This window comes from Sus scrofa, chromosome 7, assembly GCF_000003025.6.
Source record: "Sus scrofa isolate TJ Tabasco breed Duroc chromosome 7, Sscrofa11.1, whole genome shotgun sequence".
NCBI classification, from domain to species: domain Eukaryota; kingdom Metazoa; phylum Chordata; class Mammalia; order Artiodactyla; family Suidae; genus Sus; species Sus scrofa.
In genome coordinates, this window is record NC_010449.5 from 35,295,364 (window position 1) to 35,321,682 (window position 26,319).

Sequence of the window (26,319 nt, forward strand, 5' to 3'; positions counted from 1 at the left end):
CTCCATCCTTCAAAACGTAGGTTCCCGACGACCCCCTGCAAGCTTTCTCCTCACTAGTCAGTTCACTGACTCTTCACGCCTCCTGGAGCACCTACTATGCACGGGTGCTGTGCCAGGACTGGTAAGTGAGCACCACGCATGTGGTTCTCACCCATCTCTGGGGTTAAGGCAGTAAATGTGAGCCCAGGCTGCCTTCTCCTCCCACCAGCTCACTGGTGCATCCAAACGTTTGAGTGCCTACTGTGTGCTGGCCCCTCCCCAACCCCAGCCGGCCTCCAGGGTTTCCTGGCAGCATCTTTAGACAGCGGCCGGTAAGAAACGGCAAAGGAAGAACCGTGCAGCTTTTGTACAAAATGCTGTGAGGATAATCTAGAAGTTCTCTCCCCTGTAAAGCACTCTCCCTTCACAAGGAGGCACGGGACACATGGGGGTATGAAGGGGAGGCTGATCTGACCTTAGGATCTACCGTCTCCAATCCTCATTCCAGGAAAGGACGCGGGGGAGCAGGTGGGGATGCGGATAAAGCTCACAGTGCACCTTCCACCGTAGAGCCCCTGCGGTGGCGGGGGCAGCGGGGGGCGGCGGGGGGGTTCCTCAACTAACATGCCCCTCAGGGTAAGCTCCCTTGATCCGAATGCCCCATTCCTCAAGGCCCAGCATAAATGCCTTCTCCTTGAAGCCCTCCCGGTCTCCCCCTGCTAGGAGAGAGTTCTCTCTTCTTTTCTGAAGCACTTGAACAGACACAAGACAAGCAAAGGCAGTCTGTGGCATCACAGCTGTGGGCCCTCTGCAGCCCCTAAGGCAGGGCGGTGCCCTGTGTGTCTGCCCCTTCCCGGCGCCTGGGGCAGGTCTGTGAGAAGGCAAAGACTCCCTCAGCCGGGGTTTCCTCAGCAGCTGACAGCATAAACAGGAAGTCACGTGCTGTGGGTGGGGAGAGGAGGTGGGGCTGAGAGCTGGGGGCTGTTCCCAGAGAAGGGGGACGAGAGCTCTCAGTAACAACCTCCCTCCCCAAATCAAAGGCACTGGACCCTGTAGAGAACCTCCCGTCCCAGCCTGGGGCCCACGAGGGTGGGGCTGGCCTCGTGAGACTGGGGCTTGGAGGCTGCTATGCCTCTCCACTCCCACCAACCCTGATGAAACCCAGCAGGGGGAGGTCCTGGGCGTGCTTCCTGCAGGGGGAGAAGGCAGAGGTAAGGGGGTGATGCTGAGGGCTGGCCCTGTCCCTGGCCCCCAAGGCAGCTACTTCTACCCCAGGCTGCCCCACATTTCCTCAGAGCCCACTATAGGGTAACCAGCCCATCCCAGTTTGCCTGGGACCGTCTTGGTTTTAAAATGCAATGTCCCACATTCCAGAAACCCTCTCGGTCCTGGCCAAACTGGGGGCAGGGTAGGGGGAGGGTGGTCACCACAGCTCGTTATCATCAGATCCCAAAATGTCCCCAAGGGTGTGGCTACAGAGACATTTGGCAAGGGCGAGGGGTGAGGAGTAAGTGCCTAGGCTTATCTACAGCCCAGACACCAAGAGGGAGAGACCAGGACCCTCACCAGCCACGGCCCCTGACTGGGTGGGCCCTGGAGGGGTCCCCTCCACCACGGACACCATCTGATCACCTTTCCTGCGGACAATGAACTCAAACTTGGCTGGCACCAGCGTGTCCAGGCTGATGTTGATGGCACTGAGACCTGCTTTCTGAAGCGGCGGCAGCAGCCGGGCTAGGTTGATGCCATTGGTGGTGATGCCGATGGTCCTTAGCCCTTCCAGCTGGTGGAGCCGGGCTGGAGAGAGAACAGAGAGGGGTATCAGCCTGCCTGCTCCTGGTGAAGCCAGAAGGGCTGGAAGCAGAAACTCTGAGCCAAATTAGATGCATGGAAAGGGAGTTCTCCGTGGACCTCTATTAACCAGGCTTAGCCTAATAAGAAACACAAGAATAAAAACAGTGATAAAGGAAGTTTCATTGTGGTGCAGCAGAAATGAATCCAACTAGTATCTGCGAGGACAAGGGTTCGATCTCTGGCCTCACTCAGTGGGTTAAGGATCTGGCATTGCCATGAGCTGTGGTGTAGGTCGCAGACGCGGCTCGGATCCCGCGTTGCTGTGGCTCTGGTGTAGGCTGGCGGCTACAGCTCTGATTGGACCCCTAGCCTGGGAACCTCCATATGCCGTGGGAGCGGCCCAAGAAATAGCAAAAAGACAATAAATAAATAACCTCTCAATAAATTGGGTACAGAAGGAATGTTCCTCAGCATAATAAAGGCCACATGTGACAAGCCCACAGCTAATATTTTACACAACAGTGAAAAGCTAAGAGCTTTTCCTCTAAGATCAGGAACAAGACAAGGATGACCACTATATTATTCAACATAGTATCAGAAGTCTAAGTCACAACAATTGGGAAAGAAAAAAGACATAAAAGGCATCCAAATCATAAAGGAGGAGGTAAAACTGTCACTATTTGCAGATGATAATACACAGAGAAAACTCCAAAGATGCCACCAAAAAACCTTTAGAACCAATCAAATTCAGTACAGTTGCAGGATACAAAATTAATATGCAAAATGTATCATGTTTCCATACACTAATAACAAATTATTAGAAAGAGAAAATAAGAAAATAATTCCATTTACAATTGCATCAACAAGAATAAAATACCTAGGACTCAATTCACCCAAGGAGGTGAAAAGATTTGTGCACTGAAAACTCTAACACTCTGATAAAAAACTGAAGATGAGGCGAATACATGGAAAAATATTCTCTGTTCATGGATTAGTAGAATTGACATGGTTAAAATGTAAGTTTCAATCACAATGAGATCACTTCACATTGGTTAAAATGGCTATGATCAAAAAAACAAGAAATAACAAGTTTTGGCAAGAATGTGGAGAAAAGGGAACTCTTGCACATTGTTGGGGGGAATGTAAACTGGAGCAGCCACTATGGAAAACAGCACAGAGATTCCTTAAAAAAAAAAAACAAATGGAACTAAACATGATCGGCAATTCCATTTCTGGGTATTTATCCCCAAAAGTGAAAACATTAACTCAAAAAGATGTATCACCCCCCTCAAGTCACTGTAGCATAATTATAATAACCAAGACTCATCTATTAATGGATGAATAAAGCAAGTGTGGTACACACAAGCACACACACAATGGAATATTATTCAGCCATAAAAGAAGGAAATCTCACCATCTGCAGCAACGTGGGTACCCTTAAAGGCATTATGCTAAATTAAATAAGTCAGACAGAGAAAGACAAATACTATATAATCTCACTTATATGTGGAATCTAAATAAAACCAAGAAACCAAAACAAAACCCAAAAAAGAAAACCAAACCCAATAACAATCATAGGTGTGAACAGTATTTACCTACAAGGCTATTTATCAGATGGCGATACATGATTAAGGAACATAGGAAAACATGCAGATGGCCAACAAAAGAAAAGTGGCTAAATTATGCTTTGTCTAGATAGTGGAGTATTATGCAACTAAAAATGGCTCTGTAAAAGAATACCTTAGGATGTCAGGAAATACACGTTACATTAAATCCAGAGGGCAGGTTAAAAATAGGAGTTAAAATCTAGATGCAAAGAAAAAGGAAGTTCACCAAAACAAGAGGCTGACAGCAATTACAAGCAGGCAGTAGTGATACTATTTTTGCTTATCTGAAATAAACATGTGCTACTTTTGTAATAGGAAAACGAAAATAAAAGCTGTGGCTTTACAAACAAAAAGGGAGTTCCCGTTGTAGCTCAGCAGGTAAAGAACCTGACATAGTGTCAGGGAGGATGCAGGTTCGATCCCTGGCCTCACTCAGTGGGTTAAGGATCTGGCGCTGCGGTGAGCTGCTGTGTAGGTCACAGATCCCACACTGCTGTGGCTGTGGGGTAGGCTGGCAGCTGTAGCCCTGATTCAACCCCTAGCGTGGGAACTTCCATATGCCACAGGTGTGGACTTAAAAAGAAAAAAAGAAAATTAAAGAACTTCACCCTGGGCCCTGCCAATATGGAAAATTAATTAATAGTAGCTGTTGGCTCCCTCCACCAAATCAACCCTGGAGAAACACGGAATCCAGGAACTTAAGAAAATCTTGAGCAACTCCTAGAAAGATGGATAGTCCTTCTGAGCTGGGCTAGGGGAGGGGTTTGTAGCCTGGGGTTGAAGGGGACAGGCAGAGAATGGAGACAGTTCAAGGAAAGCAAGGCGGTTCAAACCCACTTCTTGTCCTCATCCACTGATGCCTCAGAACAATCATCGCTAGTCCCCTTACTGAAGAATTTGATGATAAGAGCTCCAGAAAATGAGCCCAGGACCCCACTGGAGGTCAGCTCTGGGAATCTGCTGAAGCCCTGCTGGGAGCTGAAGGCAACAGGTACGGTCCATCCAGCCTCAGGCATCCATCCCTCCCATCTCCCCCTCCAAAGCCCCAGGACTGGTGGATAAAAATGGAGGATAAATACCTTCTTCCGAATCTGCTTCTCTCTGAAGGTGTGAAGGTAAAGGCCCGCTGGACCACCACGTGACATCCTTCCAGGAGGTCCCCTCCTCATCGTACTCCAAATCAAGAGTATCTCTTGGATTTGTGCAGTACACAACCTGAGCAGCCCTACAGGGCAAGGCTGGTCACCGGTGGGGAGACTACAAACACGAGTGAGTAGCTCACCAAGACTATCAAAGACAAAGATCTGGCCTTAAACCTTTTTCCATTAAGCAGTGCCCTACAGTACTCTGTATTAATATCCTCAGGGCAACAAATTTACTGGCTAAGCTAAGAAGACCCTTGAGAAGTGCAACCTGTGCTCCTCCCACCCAAACAAAACAAAACAAACCCAAACCAACCCTCTCTATATACCAATTGAAGAAAAATGATCAAACAGGCCAAGAATGTAAGATAAATACAGCAAAAGAAAAACAAAGATATCAACAACATGAGACAAAAGTTTTCATTGCCAAAAAAAAAAAAAAAAAAGAACATCAGGAAGTAGTAGTTGTTTAAAATACTATCGTGAAATGAAGAACAAGAAATAAGATGAATGGTCATGTCAATGCAGAAAGGAGAAATTGATGAGTTGGGAGATAAGAGTAAAAAAGGGCTCTCCCAGGCAAATGAGGAGAATAAGAAACCAAAATATAATTTAAGAATTGTGGCGGCTCTAAGTAGAAGGGGCAACATCCAGATACCAGAGGTCCCAGGAGAAAATTAAACTGGAGAGAAGGAAGTATCTGAAGAAATAATGGAGAAAATTTCCCCCAAAGGTACAAAAATGGCTTAGTACTGAAGGGACAATTTCACTGACTTCCAACAGGACAGAAATCTTATAGTAAAATTTAAGAACATCAGATACTGGAGTTCCCATCGTGGCACAGCGGAAACAAATCCGACTTAGGAACCATGAGGTTGCAGTTCAATCCCTGGCCTCACTCAGTAGGTTAAGGATCCGGTGCTGCCGTGAGCTGTGGTGTAGGTCGCAGACGTGGCTTGGATCCTGCGTTGCTGTGGTGTAGACCGGTGGCTACAGCTCCGATTCGACCCCTAGCCTGGGAACCTCCATGTGTCACGGGTGTGGCCCTAGAAAGACAAAAGACAAAAAAAAAAGAAAAAAGAAAAAGAAAATCAGATACAAAGAAAATACTTTACTATAATTTCCAGAGAAGAAGAGTCTATCGCCAAAAGCCAGAACCAGACTGACAGTAAACGTTTCCCAACAGCCACACTGAGACAATGTCCTGAAATTCTTCACACATAATGAATGAATGAACCTTGAACACATCATTCTACATGCAAATAATATTATAAACCTACTACTTTAATACTTTAAAACATTATAAAAACTACTTGGGGTGCCAGATTTAATTAGATTCACCATCAAAATTAGAGTCTTTATTAGACCCACACTGAAAAGCTTTTAGAGGAAATAAATGAGAAAAAAAATCAGGAAGCACACCAAGAATTATGGGAATTACCGACAATCAACTATCTTGGTACAGATTGTTGCTGTATTAAAAGGCAGAGCGTGTGCTTACAAGAGATACAGAGCGGCAGACGATTCATAACAACCGGGAAGTAAAATTCTAGAAAATACCAATGATAAGCATGGGGAAGGTTGAAAAAAATCAAGGGCTTAAGAGTTGCTAAAGTTTTTGCCTCGTTGGAGAGAAAAAGGCAGAGGGTCATTATTTAAAACTAAAAAGGAAAAAGGAACACAGAATAAGTATGACAGATTTTAAAAATTGTGGAAACAAGTCCAACTATTTCAATAATTATGATAAAGGAAACTAGAATAAACCTGCCAGTTAAAAGTCAGGTTGTCAAATTTGATCAAAGTAACATCTATGTGCTATTGTAAGAGATACATTTAAAGTATAAGAACACAAAAAAGTTGAAAATGATAGATGAAAATAGGTAAAACACTCCTACTAACGCTAAAAGCAAGCTAATCCAGCTTTAGTAAGATAAAAATACACAGACCTTAAGACCAAAAGATCTTTTCCAAGAGAGACCTACTACATAGGGATGATAAAAGATCCAATTTATGAAGAAGACATAACAATTCTAATCACATATGAACCTAATGAAATCGCCTCAACTAGAGATAAACTAAAAAGCAATAAGACCCCTGGGAGAAACTAACAAATCCACCCACTTATTTATCATTTGCAGGCCAAGCAGACAGAAAGCCAGCAAAGATTGACATAACCAGATTTGGACAATACAATTAACCAGCTGGATCCACTGAACAAATATTGACTTCTACATTCAATAATTAAAGAATAAGCACTCTTCTGAAGAACATAAATACATTTATAAAAACTACCAATAGACTAGGTCATAAAACAACCCTCAATAAATTTGAAAGGATAGTTTCATACAGATAAGATTCTCTGACCATCATATAATTTATAATTTAATAAAAGACATAAATTAAAGTCCTCATAGTTAGAAATTAAAAACCCTACATAGTTGGAAACCAAAAACACTACATAGTTGGAAATTAAAAACACCATATCTCATAGATCAAAGAAAAAAATCAGAATAAAAATTAATACTTAGAATGAAATGTTATGAAAACAATAGGCTATTCCAGGACAGAAACAGAAATGATGGAAAAGAATACAAACATACAAGAAGAGGTTTAACAAATTCAAAAGTTGGTTTGTTAAAGACTAGCACAATAGACAAAACTCTTGTGAGACAACAAAAAGAGGCACAAATAAACCACTATTAAGAATAAAAAGGGCAAAATGGCAAGTAAAACTGAGATAAAAATATTTCCAACAATTTCATACAATAAATTTGAAATAACGATGAATTTCTTAAACATTTATCAAAACTGACTTCAAAAGAAGTAATGTGAATAGTGCAGTAACTATTAAATAACTTGAAGCAGCAATTAAAAATACCCAGGCACAGGCAATTTCACAAGTAAGCTCTATCTACATCTAGTTAGTTAGTTAGGGTGATTAATACAAATTCTTGCAGATACGGAGTTCCTGTCATGGTGCAATGGAAACAAATCTGACTAGGGACCATAGGTTGCAGGTTTGATCCCTGGCTTCACTCAGTGGGGTAAGGATCTGGCGTCGCCATGAGCTGTGGTGTAGATTGCAGATGCAGCTCAGATCTGGTGTTGCTGTGGCTCTGGCATAGGCCGGCAGCTACAGCTCCGATTAGACCCCTAGCCTGGGAACCTCCACATGCTGCTGGTGCAGCCCTAAAGGGACAAAAGACAACAAAACAAAACAAACAAGAAAAAAAAAACCCAAATTCTTGCAGATAAAAGAATAAAAGGAATATTATCTGCTATAATCTGAATGTGCCGCCCCTATTTATTTGTTGAATCCTAATGCCTAATGTGATGTGTTAGAAGGTGGAGGTTTTAGGAGGTGATTAGGTCATAAGGGTAGAGGGGTTAGTGTTCCTATAAAAGAGATCCTACAGAGCTCCCTAGCTCCTTCTGCCATGTGAAGATACAATGAGAAGTCTGGGGCCAAAAGATAGCTGGTCATGCTGGCACCTTGACCTTGGACTTCCAGCCTTCAGCACTGTGAGAAATCACGTGCAGCTTATAAGCTGCTCAATCTGTGGTATTTTGTTATAGCAGCCTGATCAGACTCATACAACATCTATCTCATTCTCTGAAAGTTAATACCAAAAAAAGTTAAAGCAGGCATGAACATTTTAAAAAAATTACACACTCATTTCATTCATGGATATAAACGCAAAAACTTAAACAAAATATTAACAAACTGAACCTAATAGGCGATAAAAACATAGTAGACCATGACTAGGCTGTATTTTAGGTACAATATCAGAAAAGCTATAAATGGCATTCAGAGTAATAGAGCAAAGAAATAAAATCACAGATCATCCTAACATACATTAAGAAAGTATACACTTTTTTAAAAAGCAGTAAACTAGGAAGGGAAATTCATTACCTAATAAAAGTTATTAGTGGAAAAAAAAAACCTTATGAGAAACATCATTCTAAATGAGAGAACATTAGGAGTATTATCCTATTACTACTACTATTCAACACTGTACTTGAGACCCTAGATATTACAATAGGACAAGAAAGAGAAATTAAAGGCATAAAGATAGGGGGAAAATTATCTTTAGTTGCAGATGATGTGGTTGCTGGTGGAGAGAACTCCAAAGAATCTAAACAGTCATATTACAACATTAATAGGAGAGTTGTAAGAATATAAGATCAACAACAATATTAGAAAATATAATTTTTACTATTTTTTTTTATTTGTTCTTTTTTTGGGCCACACCCATGGCATATGGAGGTTCCCAAGCTAGGGATCAAATCTAAGCTGTAGCCACTGGCCTATGCCACAGCAACACCAACACCAGATCCTAGCTGTATCTGTTATCTACACCACAGCTCATGACAACAGAAGATCCTTAACCCACTGAGCGAGGCCAGAGATCGAACCTGCATCCTCATGGATAGTAGTCAGATTTGTTTCCACTGAGCCACAATGGGAACTCCAGAAAATATAATTTTTAAAATGATGCTGTATCTGTCGGGATCCTAGCGTAAAACAGAATTCATCTCAGATGGCTAAAATAAAGACTTTAATGAAAGGACTACTCACAAAAGCATGGACAGAATTAATAGCCTCAGAAACAAGTAGTACAGCACCAGTCAAGCAATGCTGGATATCCATAGGTGCCTAGGGCCAAAAGGACATGGGGAAAGGAAATTAAGGCAGGAGTCCAATTAAGTCACCATGGAAGAGAGGCTGCCCTGTGGGAGGTTTAGCTTTGGAGGAAATTCACCTACTGTCACAACCCAGTGTAGAAACAGAGCATGATGCAGTTAAAACAGTAATAATAACCTTACCTTACTGGTCAAACTCATTAGGAACCCAATAAGTAAGGGACTCTGGGTGATGTAGTCCCTAGGGGTCAGCTACCTAGAGCAGAGAACAGGGCGAAGGAGGGAGACAGCTGCAAGAAGGAGGAGGTATGAACAACAACAACAACAAAATGCCAATGTAATACACAGATTTAACACAATTAAAATCCCAATGATCTATAAAGGGGATTACAAAAGCAATTCCATTGACAAGCGCATCAAAAAGAATAAAATACTGAAAAAAAAGAACAAAATACTTAGGATTTAACTTAACCAAAGAGGTGAAAGACTTGTATAATGAAAACTACAACACATTGCTGAAAGAAATTTTAAAAGACATAAATGCAAACACCCCATGTTCATTTAGTATTATTAAAATGTTAATATTACCCCAAATAATCTACAGATTCAATGCAATCCCTAACAAAATCCCAATGATCTTTTTTTGTAGAAACAGAAAAACCCATCCTTAAATTCACATGGAATCTCAAGAGACTTCAAATAGCAAAAACAATCTTGAAAAAGCATAAAATAAACTGGAGGACTCACATTTTCTGATTTCAAAATTTATTACCAAAGTTACAATAATCAAAATGTGCAATATGTGCACAAAGATAGACACAAAAACCAATGGGACAGAACAGAGAGCCCAGAAATAAATCCTCCCACATAAAGTCAAATGATTTTTGACAAGGGTGCTACGACCATGCAATGGGCAATGGACAGCCTTCAACAAATGGTGCTGGGGAAACTGGATATCCACATAAAAAAGAATGAAGTTGGATCTCTTCCTAATACCATATACAAAAATTAACTAAAAATGGAACAAGGACCTAAATCTAAGTGCTAAAACAAAACTCTTGGAAGAAATCATAGGACAAAAGCTTCATGACATATCCAAGAAATCATTCTAAATCCAACAAAACCAAAGGCACAGGCAACAGCAAGACAAAGCAGTCAAACTGGACTTCATGAAAAATGTTTAAAATTATACATTAAGATACTAAAAAGGCAATTCACAGAACAGGGGAAATATCTGAAAAACATACATCTGTTAAGGGATTAATATCCAGAATAAAAGAGAACTCCTAAAATTCAACAGTGATAAAAACAACCCAATTCAAAAATGGGCAAAGGACTTGAATAGACATTTTCCCAAAGAAGACATATTATATTGAATGACCAATAAGCACATGAAAAGATGCTCAACATCACTAATCACTAGGGAAACGCCAATCAAAATTATAAGGCGATGCTACTTCACCCTTAAGAGGATGACTACTACTAAAAACAAAACAAAAAAAGAAACAGAGAACAAGTGCTGGTGAGAATGTGGAGAAACTGGAACACTTGTGCACTGTTGGTAAGAATGTAAAAATGGTACAGCCTCTGTGGAAAACACTATTCAAGTTCCCCCAAAAATTAAAAGCAAAATTACCATAGGACCCAGCAATTCTGCTTCTGGGTCTGTAGCCAAAATAACTGACAGCAGGGTCTCAAAGAGGTATTGGTACACCCATGGTCATAGCAGCATTGCTCACGACAGCTAAAACACAGAAGCAACCCGGGCTGACCAACGAATGAATTACCAAAACGTAGCGTATTCATAGAATAGAAACAGAATTCAGCCATTAAAAAGAAAGGAAATTCTTCAATGTGATACAATATAAATGAACCTTGAGGACATTATGCAAAGTGAAATAAGCCAATCACAAAAGATAAATACTGCATGACCCCCCTTACCTGAGGTTCTTAAAGAGTAGCCAAAATCATAAAGATAGCCAGGGGCTGAGGAAGAGAAGCGTAACAGGTGAAGAGTTTCAGACCCATAAGAGAATGGAGACGGCCGGTGGTGATGGCTGCCTGACAGAGTGAACATACTCAAAAGCACCGAGCTGCACAGTTCACACGTTAAGACAGAGAGTTTTATGTGATGTGTATTTTTAACACAATTTAAAATTTTGTTGGGAAAACATATCCCAACAAAATTTTCCAACGAACTTGGCAGGCTGATTCTAAATTGCTATGGACAAAGCATCGTATAGCTAAAATACTATAGCTAAGAATGAAGAAGAAAAAAGACTTGTCTTACCACATAACTGACTTATTATGAAGCCTCAGAGATTAAGACTGTGTGATACCAGCACAGAGACGGTCAAACTAAACAGAACTCCAAATGGACTAAGGCACACATGGTAATTTATGGGGGAAGAGGAAACTATTCAGTAAAAGGAACTAGAAAAAAATGACTATCCACATGGAAAAAAAAAATGAAATGAGATTCCCTGAGATTAGCTACAGATTAACTAAGGACTTAAAATGCAAAAAACCGAAACTTTAAATTTGTTAGTAGAAACACAGGCAAGGTGTTCTGACCTTGGGGGAGGTACTTCGTTAATATGTCCAAAAAGCACTGACCAGAAAATACAGAACGAATAAATTTAAAAACTGCTGTCGATCAAAAGATTATTACACAGGGTGGCTTGTTTTCTTCAAATTGGGAGAAGACATTTGTGACGCACAGCAAGAACTCTGACTAAACCAGTATGAGAGGATAAATAAGCAAAGAGAAAAACAGGTAAATGATCTGGTATTAAACAGAACAATAAATATACATGGATAATAGACATGTGACAAGATGCCTGACCTGACCTCATTCTAAACAAGGAAGTACAAATCAAGACCACAATAAAATTGCATTTTATGCCCAGTCCACTGGCAAAAGTCCAGAATAATACTGACTGTTGGGGAGGATCAAGGATCTTTAGGAAGTGCTGGTGAGAGTATAAAGTAGCACAACCATTTTAAGACAACACCGAATTGTTTTCAAATTGTTAAACATTTACACATTTCATAACCCAGCAATTCCACTCCAAGAGAAACACCAAGACACGTGAACGAGAACGCAGCACTGTTTACAGGATCAGGAAACGGCAAACAACCCAAATGCTCACCACCGGGAGGAAGGGTGGTACAGTCACACAATGGAAGAGGTGATGGCAGAGAAATGGAATGAAGCACCGTTCAGGATGACGTACGTGAATTTCAGCTGCGTCAAGAATAATTCCTAAAAGATGGCGCACCCGGGGCATGATAATTAGGAAGTTCGAAAACTCTATCTCATTAAAAAAAGAAAAAAAAAAAACAAAAAACAAGAGAATGACAAACACGTTTAGGATTGTTTCCTTAGGAGGGGGAAGTGCAGGGTAGGTAAGTCCAGAGAGGTGGTTAAAGGTTCTTGCCAGGGTTCTGATTCTTCCCCCAAATTGATGAGGTAGTGAGTTTCCACAGGAATTCAAAATAGCATTAAAACAGGTGTTCCTGCTGTGGAGCTGTGGGTTAAGGATCTGGTATTGTCTCTGCAGTGGTGTGGGTTCAACACCTGCCCCAGTTGAGCGGGTGAAGGATCCAGCTTTGCCACAGCTGTGGCCAAGGCTGCGGCGGCAGCCCATTCGACCCCTGGCCTAGGAACCTTCACATGCCTCAGGTGTGGCCGGAAAACAAACAAATACAGAAACAAATTTGTATGAATAAAGTAAAAAAGGCCATGTACGGATCCATAATGAGATTATTTCCTGAACCCAGGATTACGATTTCATCTCATTCTATGTAACTTGAGTCCATCAAAAATTAAACCCAATAAACCACCCCACTTCAAAAAACTTTACCGGCTCCCCACTGCCTTAGGTCTCTTACGGGCTTTCGGCTGTGGGATCAAGATGCTCCATATTTCTTCATTTCTTCAACACATTGGAAGAAAGGAAGAGAGGAACCGAGTACAAAACAACAAAAAAGGAAAAGGCTGGCCTCAGTGATTCTCAGACTAAGCTGTCATCTGACAGTGACAAGTCAGTGGTAAAGTGAGAATCCCAAGCAAATCCTGCGCAAACACCGCCAACACGATCGTGGCACTTGTGTGTTTACAGGAATACACCTCAGGGAAACGGTGGGTTTGTTTCCAGAGCTCTGTAATAAAGCGAGGATCCCAACAATTCAAGTTGAAGGAATTTTTTGGTTCCCCAGTGCGGATAAAAGGTATGTTTACACTATACAGAGTCTATGAAGCGTGCACTAGCCTTAGTCTAAATACATGTGTACGTACCTTAATTTACAGACTTTATTGCTAAAAATACCTATCATGAGGCCCCAGGCACGTTGCAGAAGTAACAGCAAAGATCACTGATTACAGATCGCCAAAACAAAAATAATTAGAATGAAAGAATTGGAAATATTTCGAGAATTACCAAAAGATGAGAGAGAGATAACAAAGTGAGCAAACGCTGTTGGAAAAAGTGGCCCCAACAGACTCGCTCGAAGCAAGGCTGCCACAAACCTTGAATTCGTGAAAAATGCACTGTCTATGAAGTACAGGAAAAGGAAACGCAATAAAGGGAGGTGCCTACAGTTTCCCTTTTTCTGTATGATCTTCTGGAAAATCCCCGAGCTTCACCATCCAACATGGCAGCTGGTAAGCGCACGTGGCTGCTTAAATCAACGACAATGTAATAAAGTTACAAAGTCAGTTCCTGGTCACGCTAGCCGCATGTGAAGCCCAAGGCTACGTAAGAGACAACACAGAGAACATTCGCATCACCCCAGAAAGTTCTGTTGGGCAGCACTGCCTTAAACCCATCTCAGCCAAAGAGAAGGGAAGAACTTGTTTTCACGCAAGCCAGGATGGAGGAGTCTGGGGCTGGTGGAGGGGCTCACAGATGCCTGCACTGTTCTCAGATGTCAAAGTCTAAGGAGGCACAGCATGGCAGGAATCCAAGGCACAGCAGCTGCCATATGTCTCCAAGGGCTGGGGGAGGGATGGAACAGCCACCTTTCCTAGCTCCCAGGCTTCCGTGGAGAGCTCTGCATCCTTCAGCCTGAGCTTAACCACCCCTCTCTGGCCAGCCGTGGTCCCTGCCTCCTCCGCTCTCCCACAGGCCCGGACAGAGGGCAGATGAAGTGGCCTGACCCAGGACAGCCAGCTGCATCCAGCCCTTCCTGGAACCCAGTCTGCCCTTCGGGCTCCGAGCAGCTGCCTGGAACAAGGCCTCAGCTCTCCTGGGGCCAGCTTGTCCAGCCCAGGAATGAGGGCAGGGTTCCGGGCCAAGTGACCAGTGGGGGTTGGCAGGAACTGGTCACAGGGAGGAAGGAGGAAAGAGCTCTCACAGCACCTGGGCTCCTCAACAGATGGCTGGTTCCAGGGGCTGCTTATGCCAACAGGCTGAGGAGCCTCAACAGCAGGGCCTGCGGCTCACTCCCCTTTGACACCAACACATAAGAAAACACTCCAGAGAACTTCCTGAACCAGCAAATGAGGCAGAGAGATGAGGGCTTGGGGCAGGGGGGTGGGGGTGGTTGCTCAACAATCATGAACATGGACCCGGGAGTTCCCACTGTGGCTCAACGGGTTATGAACCCGACTACTGTCCATGAGAATGTGAGTTTGATCCCTGGCCTTGCTCAGTGGGTTAAGGATCCAAAGTTTCTGTAAGCTGTGGTGTAGGCTGCAGATGTGGCTCAGATCCTGCATTGCTGTGGCTGTGGCATAGGTTGGCAGCTGTAGCTCTGATTCAACCCCTAGTCTGGGAACTTCCATATGCTGCAGGTGCAGCCCTAAAAAAACAAAAAACTAAAAACAAAACACCAAAAAACAACAACAACAACAACAACAAAAACCCCATAGAACCTTATTTTCCTCTGATTTCATCTTCTAAACTTACATGCTCATGATCTCTCTCTGCCTGATCTCAGGGCTTAGAACCAACATATGGCAAAGGCCACCCCAGGCACAGCACTCGCCACATGCTAGACATTTCCCTCCTATTTCCTGCCCAGGTCCACCCTATAAGGTAGGTACTATCTCTGTCTAAAGGCTTAGGATGGACTTTAAAAGTTGCCCAAAGGTATACTGCTGCATGAGGCGCAGCTGAGATTTACACGCGGGTCTGTCATACGTCCGACATCGTACTTCCATCTTCATTTGTACAGCAAACACCAGTGGGCACCAACTGTGTGCCAGGTGCTTTCCTAGGTGCTCAAGATGGCTGTGAACAAAACCTGCCCAGCAACCTGGGAGCTCTCAGGCTAGTCAGTGAGGACAATGAAAAAAAATACAACCCAAACTGCGTGATGGGGGGGAGGAGGGTCGCCATACTTTTGCTTTGAAAAGGCTGAAGAGGAATTCCCTGGTGGCTCAGTGGTTTAAGGATCCAGCTTTATCACAGCTATGGCGAAGGTTAGATCCCTTGCCTGGGAACGTCTGCATGCCACAAGTGTCACCATAAGGGGGGTGGGCAGAGTAAATGTTTTTGCTGGATATGAAATGAGTAGGTGTGGCTGTGTTCCAATACAACTTTATCAAGGGACAGCGAATTTAAAATTTCCTATCATTTTCATGTGCCACAAATGTTACTGTGATTTTTCCCCCAAAAATATTAGAAATATATTAGGTATATATATATTAGAAATATAAAAACTATCCTTAGCTTGCAGGCCACAAACAGGTGGTGGCCCAGTTTTGGCCCGTGGGCTGTAGGGTGCCAGCTCTTGGGAGGCAGAGTGGTCAAGGAAGCCTCCTCAAAAAGAGGCCATTGGAGCAGAGCCCTAAATGAGGCCAACAGGGAGCCCTGTGCTCCCTGCAAAGGGAACAGCATGTGCAAAGGCCCGGCGGTGGCGTGAATGAAGGGGAGGAGGGAGGGAGGGAGGCAGCAGGGGAGAGGTCTTTGAGGTTGACGGGGGCCAGATCACACAGGCCTCCAGGCCCTGGAGAGGACTTCAGTCTAAATCTGACGTCAAGCCACTGGGCTCTGGCACTGACTAGCTTTGTGACCTTGGCCGGGTTACTGAACTCCTCTGTGCCTTCTTTCTTTTTAACAAAAGGAGAGTAATAGTGGCACCTGTCTCAGAGGGTGGTGGGACTAAGTGAGCGTAACACCCTACACGAACACTAGCTTCTGATATTAACACTGGAGTCCAGCTGGATGAGGCAGGAGCTGGGGGAGGTGGTGGAAAACTCACCCACGATGTCCACCACATCCGGCCGGATGAGCGGCTCTCCGCCCGTGAGCCGGATCTTGTCTACACCTTCTTTCACGAAGAGCCGGGCCAGGGTCAGGATCTCCTCTGTGGTCAGCAGGTCAGCCCTGGGGTCAGTGGCACCCCCTCCTCTGGCATGCAGTATTGACCTGAGGGGAAGGGAGGGGACGGGGAGGTAGGAAATGACAGTGATCAGGCCAGCGATGCCCCCACCCGGCCACTGGGTTTCTCCTGAACCCCCTCCCAGCCCTGAGGGGAGACCCTGCCAAGTCTGCGGTGGCACAAAACCTAGGCCAGATTCTCTTTGGGCCTCACCTTTCTCATCTGTAAAATGTAACACCCCTTCCCCTTCTGGCTTTGCCACCCCTCAGTGGGTCCGAGATGATAAACGAGGCTGACAGCACCCCTGGCTTGGGGTAAGGGCTGGCCAAGACGCGATGCCCTCAGCCAGGGGCTGCGGGGTGGGTCTGCCTGGAGGCGACACCTGCCCTGGGCCCATTCCTTCTGCCACCATTCAGCCTCCTTCATTTCATCTGGTCTGAGAATGACCCTTCTCTGTGTGTCCTGAGGTGAGGGAGCCTGCGAGGGACCCCTCGGCCTGGTCAAAGCGGCTCTCCTCTGGGACTGCAAGCATTCTCCCACCCAGACTATCTCCTTCTGGTCATCATCAGTCCCATTTCCTAGGTGGGAAGCCTGAGGTACTACCTGTTCGGGGCGAGGTGGTGGGAGGGGAAAGTGAGGCGAGCCCCAGCTGGGAGCGGGGCACCCCCACCTCCCATTGGCTCCCGAGGTACCGCTTGATCAGTACCCGCGGTCAGGACTGCGAGAGGGTTGTTTAGTCAAGGCAGTGAAGGGCCAGAACGGGTCTTTCACGATAGAAGAGATTCGGTGAGAACATCAGAATGTCAGCACCGCACAGAGAAAACCTTTGTTTGGTTAAACATTTACGACACACACGTATTATTGGGCCATGAAGTAGATGTATTTCTTATTGTGAGTTACAGGGAGAGGATGGTAGAAGGGGGGCGTGCTAAGGAGGGAAAGATGGATGGACAAACTTGGGATGTCCCTCCAGCAGGGGCTACACCCCAGAATGCTCTGCATGGGGTCACACAGTGAGGACTCTGTGCCCGCCTGGCCCCAGACAACGTCTCATGAGACTGGGGTGTCTTTACAGCTGGTGGTGCTGCGTTTCTCATCCGGTTATAGCATCCGGCACCTCCATGCCTTGTCCTGATCTGCGGGGACTGCAGGGAAATGGGAGGGAGGGAGGGAGGAAGAGCCTCAAGGAGCGAGAGACCCCGGGCCAGCCTCCATCCTACACCCGACGGCAATTCTGCGCTACAATCTAACCCAAGCAGAGCCCAGCTTCCATGGCGATAAAACTCACCCTTGACCACACCTTGCCCTGAACCCCACCTGGGAGGAAGGGGGAGGACTAAGGAGGCACTCCAGGACAGGGGGCGATTTCAGGAGGTGCTTCAGCACAGGGACAGGAGCCCAGGGGGGCGACTCACATCTGAGGTTGCACTTCTCGGTGAGGGAGATCCGCAGGTAACTGTGCTGCCGGCCAAAGCCGTCGGTGAGGAAGGCAGAGAAGGGGGCCGCGTGCTCCCGCAGGAACTGCCTCCGCCTGGACGGCTCCTGCAGCGGCAGGGTTGGGAGCTCACTTGGGGGGCACGATGCCTCCCATCACCCCCCCCATCTGTGACCCCCCCCACACACACACACTTCTAGCCTTTCCATCCAGGTGGGCTCCACAGTCCCAGGTCTGAAATTCTCTCATTCCCAAGATAGCAATCAGGCCTGAAAAGAAGCTCCCCCGCCCCTATCCTGACCCTTGGCTCCACACTCAGCCCCCAGGGGTGCAGGACCTCTGCCAGCTGGACAGCAAGACAGAAGGAAGGGCCTTAAGCCCCACCCAGCCTCCACCTCCTCCCGTCCCTCCTCCCTCAAAGGAAGCACGACCGGGAACAAATATCTCCAGCATCTCTTGGAAGGGTCACCTGGAGGGCACGTGCCCCTCAGTACCTGGCAACCAGGCCACCTGACAAGCACCTGGAGGGCACACGCCCCTCGGCACCTGGCAACCATGCCACGCGGCAAGCACGTCCAGAAAGGGCAGGGGCAGCAGGTAACTGAGAGGGACGGTGGCCTGGACCATGGAAGCCGCTTCTCCAACCCAGGCCTCCCACTCCATACCCCGAGCTCAAGACAAAAGTCACTTGCTGTGGGGGAGGGGCTCTCTGTGGCCTCCCCACTGCCCAGGAGGACCCAACGGGCCAGGCCACCAGGAGGATATACCCACAGGGAGGGCTCCCCTCCTACAGGGGGCCTTGGGGGCAAGGGCAGCACCGTGGGATGGGGGGTGGGGGGTGACCCGCAGAGGGAATGAGGCCCCCAGGAACAAAGAACTTAGGTGCCAGGACGGACACCCCACTAACCCTTGCCCAGACTACTTCAGTCCTTGGCCCTCACCTACTCATTGCTGGAAGGATGAGGACCCACTGTTTGGGGTTAAGGAGGAGGAGACTGCCCGAGGGCTCCCCTCAAGGCCCAAACTCATCCTGGGGAGAGAAGAAGGCTACCAACCTCACCCCTTCCCAAGTCTGGGCTAGTCTGCTTGGCCCTCCCTTGAGGGCACAGCCTTGGATCTTGACGGGTGCTGACAGACGAGAGAATTGCTCCACAGAAGTCATGTTTGCAAGACATCCTAAGGTTTCCAAAGAACGTTCGCTACTCCATCCCCACACCTGTAAGGGATTATCCTAACCAATGCTTGGGTGGGGTCAGGAACACCCCTGGCAGAACCAGGATTCAAATCCAGGTTTTCTGACTCCAAGTTCTTTCTCTTTTATTTAGTTTTTGGCCTTTTAAGGCCACATCCATGACATATAGAGGTTCCCAGGCTAAGGGTAGAATCAGAGCTGCAGCTGCCAGTCTGCACATAGCCACAGCAATGCAAGATCCAAGCTGCATCTAGTACCTGCACACAGCTCCCTGGATCCTTAACCCAGGAGAGACACCAGGGATTGAAGCTGCGTCCTCTTGGATCCTAGCTGGGTTCATTATCGCTGAGCCATGATGGGAACTCCGGACTTCCAAGTTCTGAATTCTCTCCCCTCTTTGCACAGGGTGTGTCCAAGGTGCGTGTGCAAGATGACACACAGCCTCGGGGAGAAATCATATCTAGAATCTTTATTTGCTTTTTAGGGCCACACCAACAGCATATGGAAGTTCCTAGGCTAGGGGTTGAATCGGATCTATAGTTGCTGGCCTATACCACAGCCACAACAACTCGGGGTCCAAGCCACATCTGCAACCTATACCACACCTCACGGCAACGCCGGATTCTTAGCCCACCGAGCGAGGCCAGGGATGGAACCCGCAACCTCATGGTTCCTAGTCGGATTCATTTCCACTGCGCCACAACGGGAACTCCTCTCTAGAATCTTTAGAACAAAGAAACCGTGACCACGGTGGTTACCTGTGGGGTCTATGGCTAGGGCTCCAGATTGGGGGCAAGAACCTCTGGTTTCCGGGCCAGGTGTGCCTGACACACCGGGAAAGTTCTCTAGCTCCCCCCAGATCTGCTTTCCCAGCTGGAGGATGCAGGTATGGGCTAAGGTTGTCTTAGGAGAGGGCTGGTCAAGAAGCTGGCAGGTAAACAGGATTACCAGGACCTCGTAACCCAAGAAGGCAGGCCTCCGGGTCTCCTGAGGTTCAAGAAGAAAAAACCCTTACTTCAGTGACCCCCTCAGCGCTGGCTGCACGTAAGAACCATCTGGGAACTGAAGAAAACACTTCCTCTGGAGACCAACTGCATTCAGATCTCAGGGCACTTTGGTGTCTCATCTCTCCAGGTGATTCGAATACACAGTCAAGGTCAAGGGCCACTGTTTGACTCAGGAGGTAGAAGGGACGTGTGAGCAAAGGGAGGGTGTGCTTTATGATTATCCAGGGTCCATAAAACTGACCTCACTCTGTCCACCCCGAGATCTGTGGACCACGTCCTCCAAGAAAGCCCGCTCACGGTCCCGTGACGAGGGAGCAGCCATCATTTCTCTGAAGCGCCGTCGGACATCACCCCAACAGTGTTTGCCCCTCCCTACGCACCCTTTCAGCCTCGGGGACCCTTAGGGGTGGGTGGGGCGGGGGTGCTTCAGAATCAAGAGCCCCATCCTCATTGGCCACCAGAGTCCAGGAGCTCAGATACCTGGGATTGACAGCTGTTCACAATTCAGTCATTTTTTGTCTCTTTTTAGGGCCACACCCACAGCACATGGACGTTTCCAGGCAAGGGGTTGAACTGGAGCCACAGTTGGCCTGCCTATATCACGACCACAGCAAAGTGGGATCTGAGCTGCATCTGTGACCTACAGCACAGCTCACAGCAGTGCTGGATCCTTAATCCACTGAACAAGGCCAGGGATCAAACTCACATCCTCATGGATACTAGTCGGGTTCTGAACCCACTGAGCCATGACAGGAACTCCACAATCCAGTGATTTGTGAGTCACCCTAGGCCCCGCCTCCTCACTTGCCAAGATGCCCTCCTCACCCTACTCTTTTTTTTTTTTTTTTTTTTTCTGCTTTTTATGGCTGTGCCTGCAGCATAGGGAGGTTCCCAGGCCAGGGGTAGAATCAGAGCTGCAGCTGCCGGCCTACACCTCAGCCACCGCAACACAGGATCTGAGCAGCATCCGCAACCTACAGCAGATCCTTAACCCACTGAGCAAGGCCAGGGATAGAACCCACATCCTCATGGACACTAGCTTGGTTTGTTATAGTTGAGCCAGGACAGGAACTCCTCCTCACCCCAATCTTAACGTCTTGGGGGAGGTGGCTGGGTAAGGGAGGAGCCAACATAAACCCAGGAATAGGGAGCAAGGGAGAGGACCAAGGAGTATGACTCAGCAGAAATCAGAGAGGGAGCGGTGGGATGGGGTGACCCAGGGTGGAATGAGGCGCTCCGTTCTGGCCGAGGGAGGGGCAGGCCAGATTTCACTCTGAGAGCAGAAGTGACCTTTTCTTGATTCATTCAGACTCTGTACCACCAGTACCGGACCCAGTCTCCCAAACACACACACACACACACACACACACACACGCATGCACACATTCGCCCTCTCCTCCTGCTAGGACTGCAAACCCATCACTTGGATATTAACTTGCCTCGCCCCTGCCTCCTCTCTCCTCCAACACTGCATGCCCTACTTTCTTTCTTCTTCCATTTTTTTTCTTTTCCTTTAAAGCCCCTGGAGGAAAAAATACCACGTCAAAGGAGCCTGGAATCCAGAAGGAATTACTGGGCAGATTAGACAGTGATGCCTCTAGCCCAGGAGGGGCCGGCACATGTCAGAGGGATTGAGCAGAATTCTCTTAGCTGCTCAGATTCCCAGGGGCCCCAGCCTGGACTGGGGGCATCCCCCTAGGCAGGAAGCCATCCTGCCTGATTTGGAGTCCCACTGTTGCAGCTGGTGTGTCAAGAACAAACAAGCAGGTTCCCAATCCGGAGTGAAAGATTGTATATGCAAAACCCATTTACACTGGAGTAGCCCTTCACTTTTAAGCTGGTCTCTACTGTCAAAATGGTTTAGCCCTGGGAGTTCCCGCTGTGGCACAGTGGGTTAAGGATCCAACTGCAGCAGCTCCAGTTGCTGCAGAGGCGTGGGTCTGATGCTTGGCCCAGCACAGTGGGTTAAAGGATCTGGTGTTGTAGCAGCTGCAGCACAGATCCAATCCCTGGCTCAGGAACTGCCATGTGCCACGGGTGCAACCATTAAAAAACACAAAGTTTAGCCTCATACAGCCATTTTCAACTCTTGTTACACATTAAAATCACCCAAAGAACTTCTAAAAAGTACTGATGCCACAGTCCCAACCCAAAGATTCCCACTCAACTGCCTGGGGCTGGGGGCAAGGCGGGGGCGCTGGCTTTGCCTATCTGCAGTGTCCCTGCTCTACTCTGCAGCCCAGGGTAAGAACTACTGGCCCAGCAACCCCAGGACCCAGTGCCATTTTAATCCAGGGTGGTGGTTCTGAGCATAGGCTTTGGGGGCAGGTAAACCTGAATTACAAGCCTGGCCCTGCTACCTACTATTCTTTAAGCCTTCGCTTCCTCCGCCAGAAAATGCAAACAATAACCCTACCAAACTTTAAGAATCCTGGCACATAGTAGGTGTTCCGTAAGTGACTGCTCCCATTTTCTTAACCTAACTCTGACTCACAAATATCCGTTCATCACGTATTCATGCAAGGGCACTAGTTGTGTTTGCTGCGACTCCAAAATTGTGGAACTCCAAAATGAATCTCTTTTAAATGAGCGGATCTGACAAAGGGCCCAGCCCCAAGCCCGCCCCTTGACCGCCCTCTCCCTCCACCTCCACCCCAAGTGTGAGGCCTTTACACCTGCGGCTCCTGCAAGGACAGCCATACTCACTGAAGCAAAGATTTTGAGGAGCAGAGCAGGTAGGAAGTCAAGCAGCAACCCACTACCCCCCAGGCAAAAAAAAGTCTCCTTTTCTGTTATGCGTGACGTTCCACCCAGGCCCGGCTGCCGCCCCCCTCACCCAGGCAGTCCCTTCCCACACAAACCTCATCAACATTTGTCCTTTCTGGACTCCCGAACAGCCAGAAGCCTGGCACAGAGTCACCCTCTCCCCAGCCCCTGCCCCAAAGCAGCAGGCTGGGGACCTGAGAGCCCCCTCACTGCCCCAGCAGAGCCTGAGAGGAAGAAGGTTGCAGAGCTTCTGACTGGGGGAGCCCTAGGTACTGGCTCCCCTCGCCGCCTCCCCAGATACCCACAGGCTGCCACCTCCCCTTTCCACCCAGAGAAGCTCCTCAATCTGTCCCCGGATGGAGCTCAAGGCCCCCTTTCTACACCACCAGCTCCCACCCGACACCTCTCACACCCTGACACCCAAAGACAAGACCCAGTGGCTTTCCTCGCAGTCTCTCCACGAACCTCCCATCCCAAGCCTGATCTCCAGGGCCTCGTGTGAAGTGTGCGAAAGGCACCCTGCAGGAAGGGAAGAGAGGACAGGGGTTCCAGATACCTCCACCCCAGCTCCTGCCAGCTGACGGTACACATCTCCACACTCGTGTCACCTCTGAGATCCTCCCAAAGACATCTGTGCCCGCCCCCACTGTGTACACATGCCTCTGGTTTTAAAGACATGCACAGAAGGGAAGCAACAGTCCCAGGAGCCAGGTCAAACTAGAGGTAGAGCGAGGGCGAGGACCTGGGGCTCCCTGCCCAGTGCTCTGGCACAAGCACCCCTCTCTAGTTTTGTTTCAAACAGTGAAACATATGGAGTTCCTGGGCCAGGGATCAGATCTGAGCCACAGTTGTGGCAACGCTGGATCCTTAACCATAACCCACTGCGCCAGGCCGGAGATTGAACCTTCGTCCCTGGGCTCCCAAGACAACATCAATCCCGTTGAGCCACAGCGGGCACTCCTACATTAACTACTTTAACCCGGGTAATCACCCTATGAGGTAGACACTATTATTCCCATTTTACAGAAGACTGAAGCATTGAGAGGTGAAGGAACATGAAGTTCACCCACCTGAAAGTGGTAGGGCTGGGATTCAAATCCAAGCAGTCTGCTGGAGCCCACACTCTCACCTGCTAATCACACCCCGCCCCCCATGGCAGTGTAAAGGCAAGGGCGGGAGCAGCCCCTCCACCCGCTTCCCCCATGCTCTCAGCAGGGAAAAAGCATGAGCACGGGTGCTAGAGTCTGAGCTCCCACTCCCTCACTTCACAGGTGGGGAGTTAACTTTCTCTGCTGAAAAATACAAACTCTACTCGCTTCACATGGTTGTGAGGACGGAGACCATGAATGAAATCACTTAGCACAGGACGAAAGGAATCAAGTCAATTAGAGGCAGGAGGGAGAAGAAACTTACCTTCGGAATTATTTAAAGATCTCAACCATCTCCGCTTTCCCATTTTCCCCCCTGAAGTTCAGAGTTGAGGGATACCGACAAACTTCACCTCCCAGCAACGGGGATCTGCTTATCAGAGAATCCTGGGGGTGGGGGTGGGGGGTCAGATTTGGGGAAAGCAAGTTATGCTAGGGCCCTGCCCCAGATTGAGCAACAGCTGGGTGTCATCGTATGAATCTCCAGGACTTGAAGCCTCGTGCCAGGAGGTGGGAAGAGAACAGTCAGATCAAACTAGAAAAGGTTTCAACAAATCAAGAGATGCTTCTCCCCAGTTGATTCCCTGACCACATGGGCAAAACAAACTTAAAACTTGTTATGCCTTGAGTCCCTCTGAGGAATGCTTTTAAGGACTGAGGGGGGCTCTCCCAACCCTAAAGAGAGAGTGGAATCCCTAAACCTGCCGAAGCCCAGATCCTGGTTCCATTCTGCTCTAGAATGAGGCTGAACCCTCCTAAGGGAAATGAAGATGAAACAGTCAGTGAAGGACGGGTCACACAGCCCTGTGACCACAAAGTGACAACTGACTATTGGCGGCAAGGTGACATTTTTGTCAGTGTCACACTATGAAGTGGGGTGTCACAAACACACCTGGTCACACACAACTTCCTCTGGGGGAGAGGGAGGAAAATGTTTAAAGAAGCAGCTTTTGGTGCGGCAGGTCTAAGAGGGATGCTAATAACATTTCACTGGACCCAGAGTCCCACCCGCCTGCTTCCTCAGACCTGGAAGGGGGTTGCGTGGCTGAGTGGGCAGCGAGGTTTTTAAGCCAGACCCCGAGGAGAGCCCCCACCCCGCCACCCTTCGTTGGAATACCAGGTGAGGCTGGGAAGTCTAGAATAGAAAACATTATTCCACTCCTCTCCCCGGCGCTAATTAAGCGAAGAGGGGTCTCTCCAGAAGCGGCCCACTTCGGCAGCCGCGGACGCGCCGGGGTGCTTCTGGGCGAAAGGTGCAGTCGCCAGGCCACCCGCTCTCCAAGAAAGTGTGGATGCGGGCGAGCTTACCTCCAGGGCAGGTTGGGAGCGCTCCCCCGGGCGGGGCTGCGTCACCGGAGCCCCAGAGCTGCAGCTCCGGACGCTGGACGTCAGGACCCGCCGCAAAACCCGGGACATTGGCTGTGCCGCCATGAAGCCTGTGGGCTACGGGGAAACTCCACTCGGTAGCCGGCTCCGAGCACGTTAGCCAGGGACTCGCCGCCCCGGGTCATCACGGCAGGGGCGGGACGGGGGGCGGGGCCCGTTCAGCCAATCGACGAGGGCGGCGTGCCGCGCAGCCTCCTGGGAGTTGTAGTCCCCTCACTCTGCTGCTTTCCAAGGTGGGCTAATTGTGCTAGCGCCTGGGAAGCACAAATTCAAACTCAACCAGAGATCCTGGGTCTTTTCTTACTCTGACTTCTCTGGCAGCTCTGGACTTTGTCCCAGTCATACCACGACGTAACGTGCTGTAGGGCCAGATGAAGGAAATTTAAGGTGGTGCCAAAAAAGTAGTTATGAAGACAAATACTGTTAATGCAATTTAAAAAAGTTAGAATCAATGTAAAAAAAAAATCCATGATGAACAAAGTATCGGTATTTTATATAAAAACAAGATCTGACCCTGCATGTTTATCTCACTCCCTTGATGGTAGTGTAGCCCCTGGTTATAGGATGACCAGCTTCCTTTCTTCAAAATACATTTCTCCAATTGTGCCCCGAAGGCATTAAAAATTTTGGCCTATTTATTTTTTTATTTATCTTTTGTTATTTTTAGGGCTGCACCCGTGGCATATGGAGGTTCCCACACTAGGGATCCAATCGGAGCTACAACTGCCGGCCTACACCACAGCCACAGCAACATGGGATCTGAGCCCGTCTTCGACCTACACAACAGCTCACGGCAACACCGGATCCTTAACCCACTGAGTGAGGCCAGGGGTTGAACCCGAAACCTCATGGTTACTAGTTGGGTTCATTAACCACTAAGCCACTATGGG

The 26,319-nt window shown here is 47.7% G+C and overlaps 1 protein-coding gene across 1 annotated transcript in view; it reads right to left on the reverse strand.

Moving 5' to 3' along the window:
• The window catches only part of MOCS1 (molybdenum cofactor synthesis 1), a 34,371-nt gene extending 8,799 nt beyond the window's left edge, over nt 1-25,572 (reverse strand). The window contains 5 exon segments of the mRNA XM_001928708.6: nt 1,612-1,776; nt 16,376-16,501; nt 16,504-16,542; nt 17,911-18,037; nt 25,352-25,572. Coding sequence (XP_001928743.3) covers nt 1,612-1,776; nt 16,376-16,501; nt 16,504-16,542; nt 17,911-18,037; nt 25,352-25,474 — 580 coding nt within the window. The 5' untranslated portion in view covers nt 25,475-25,572.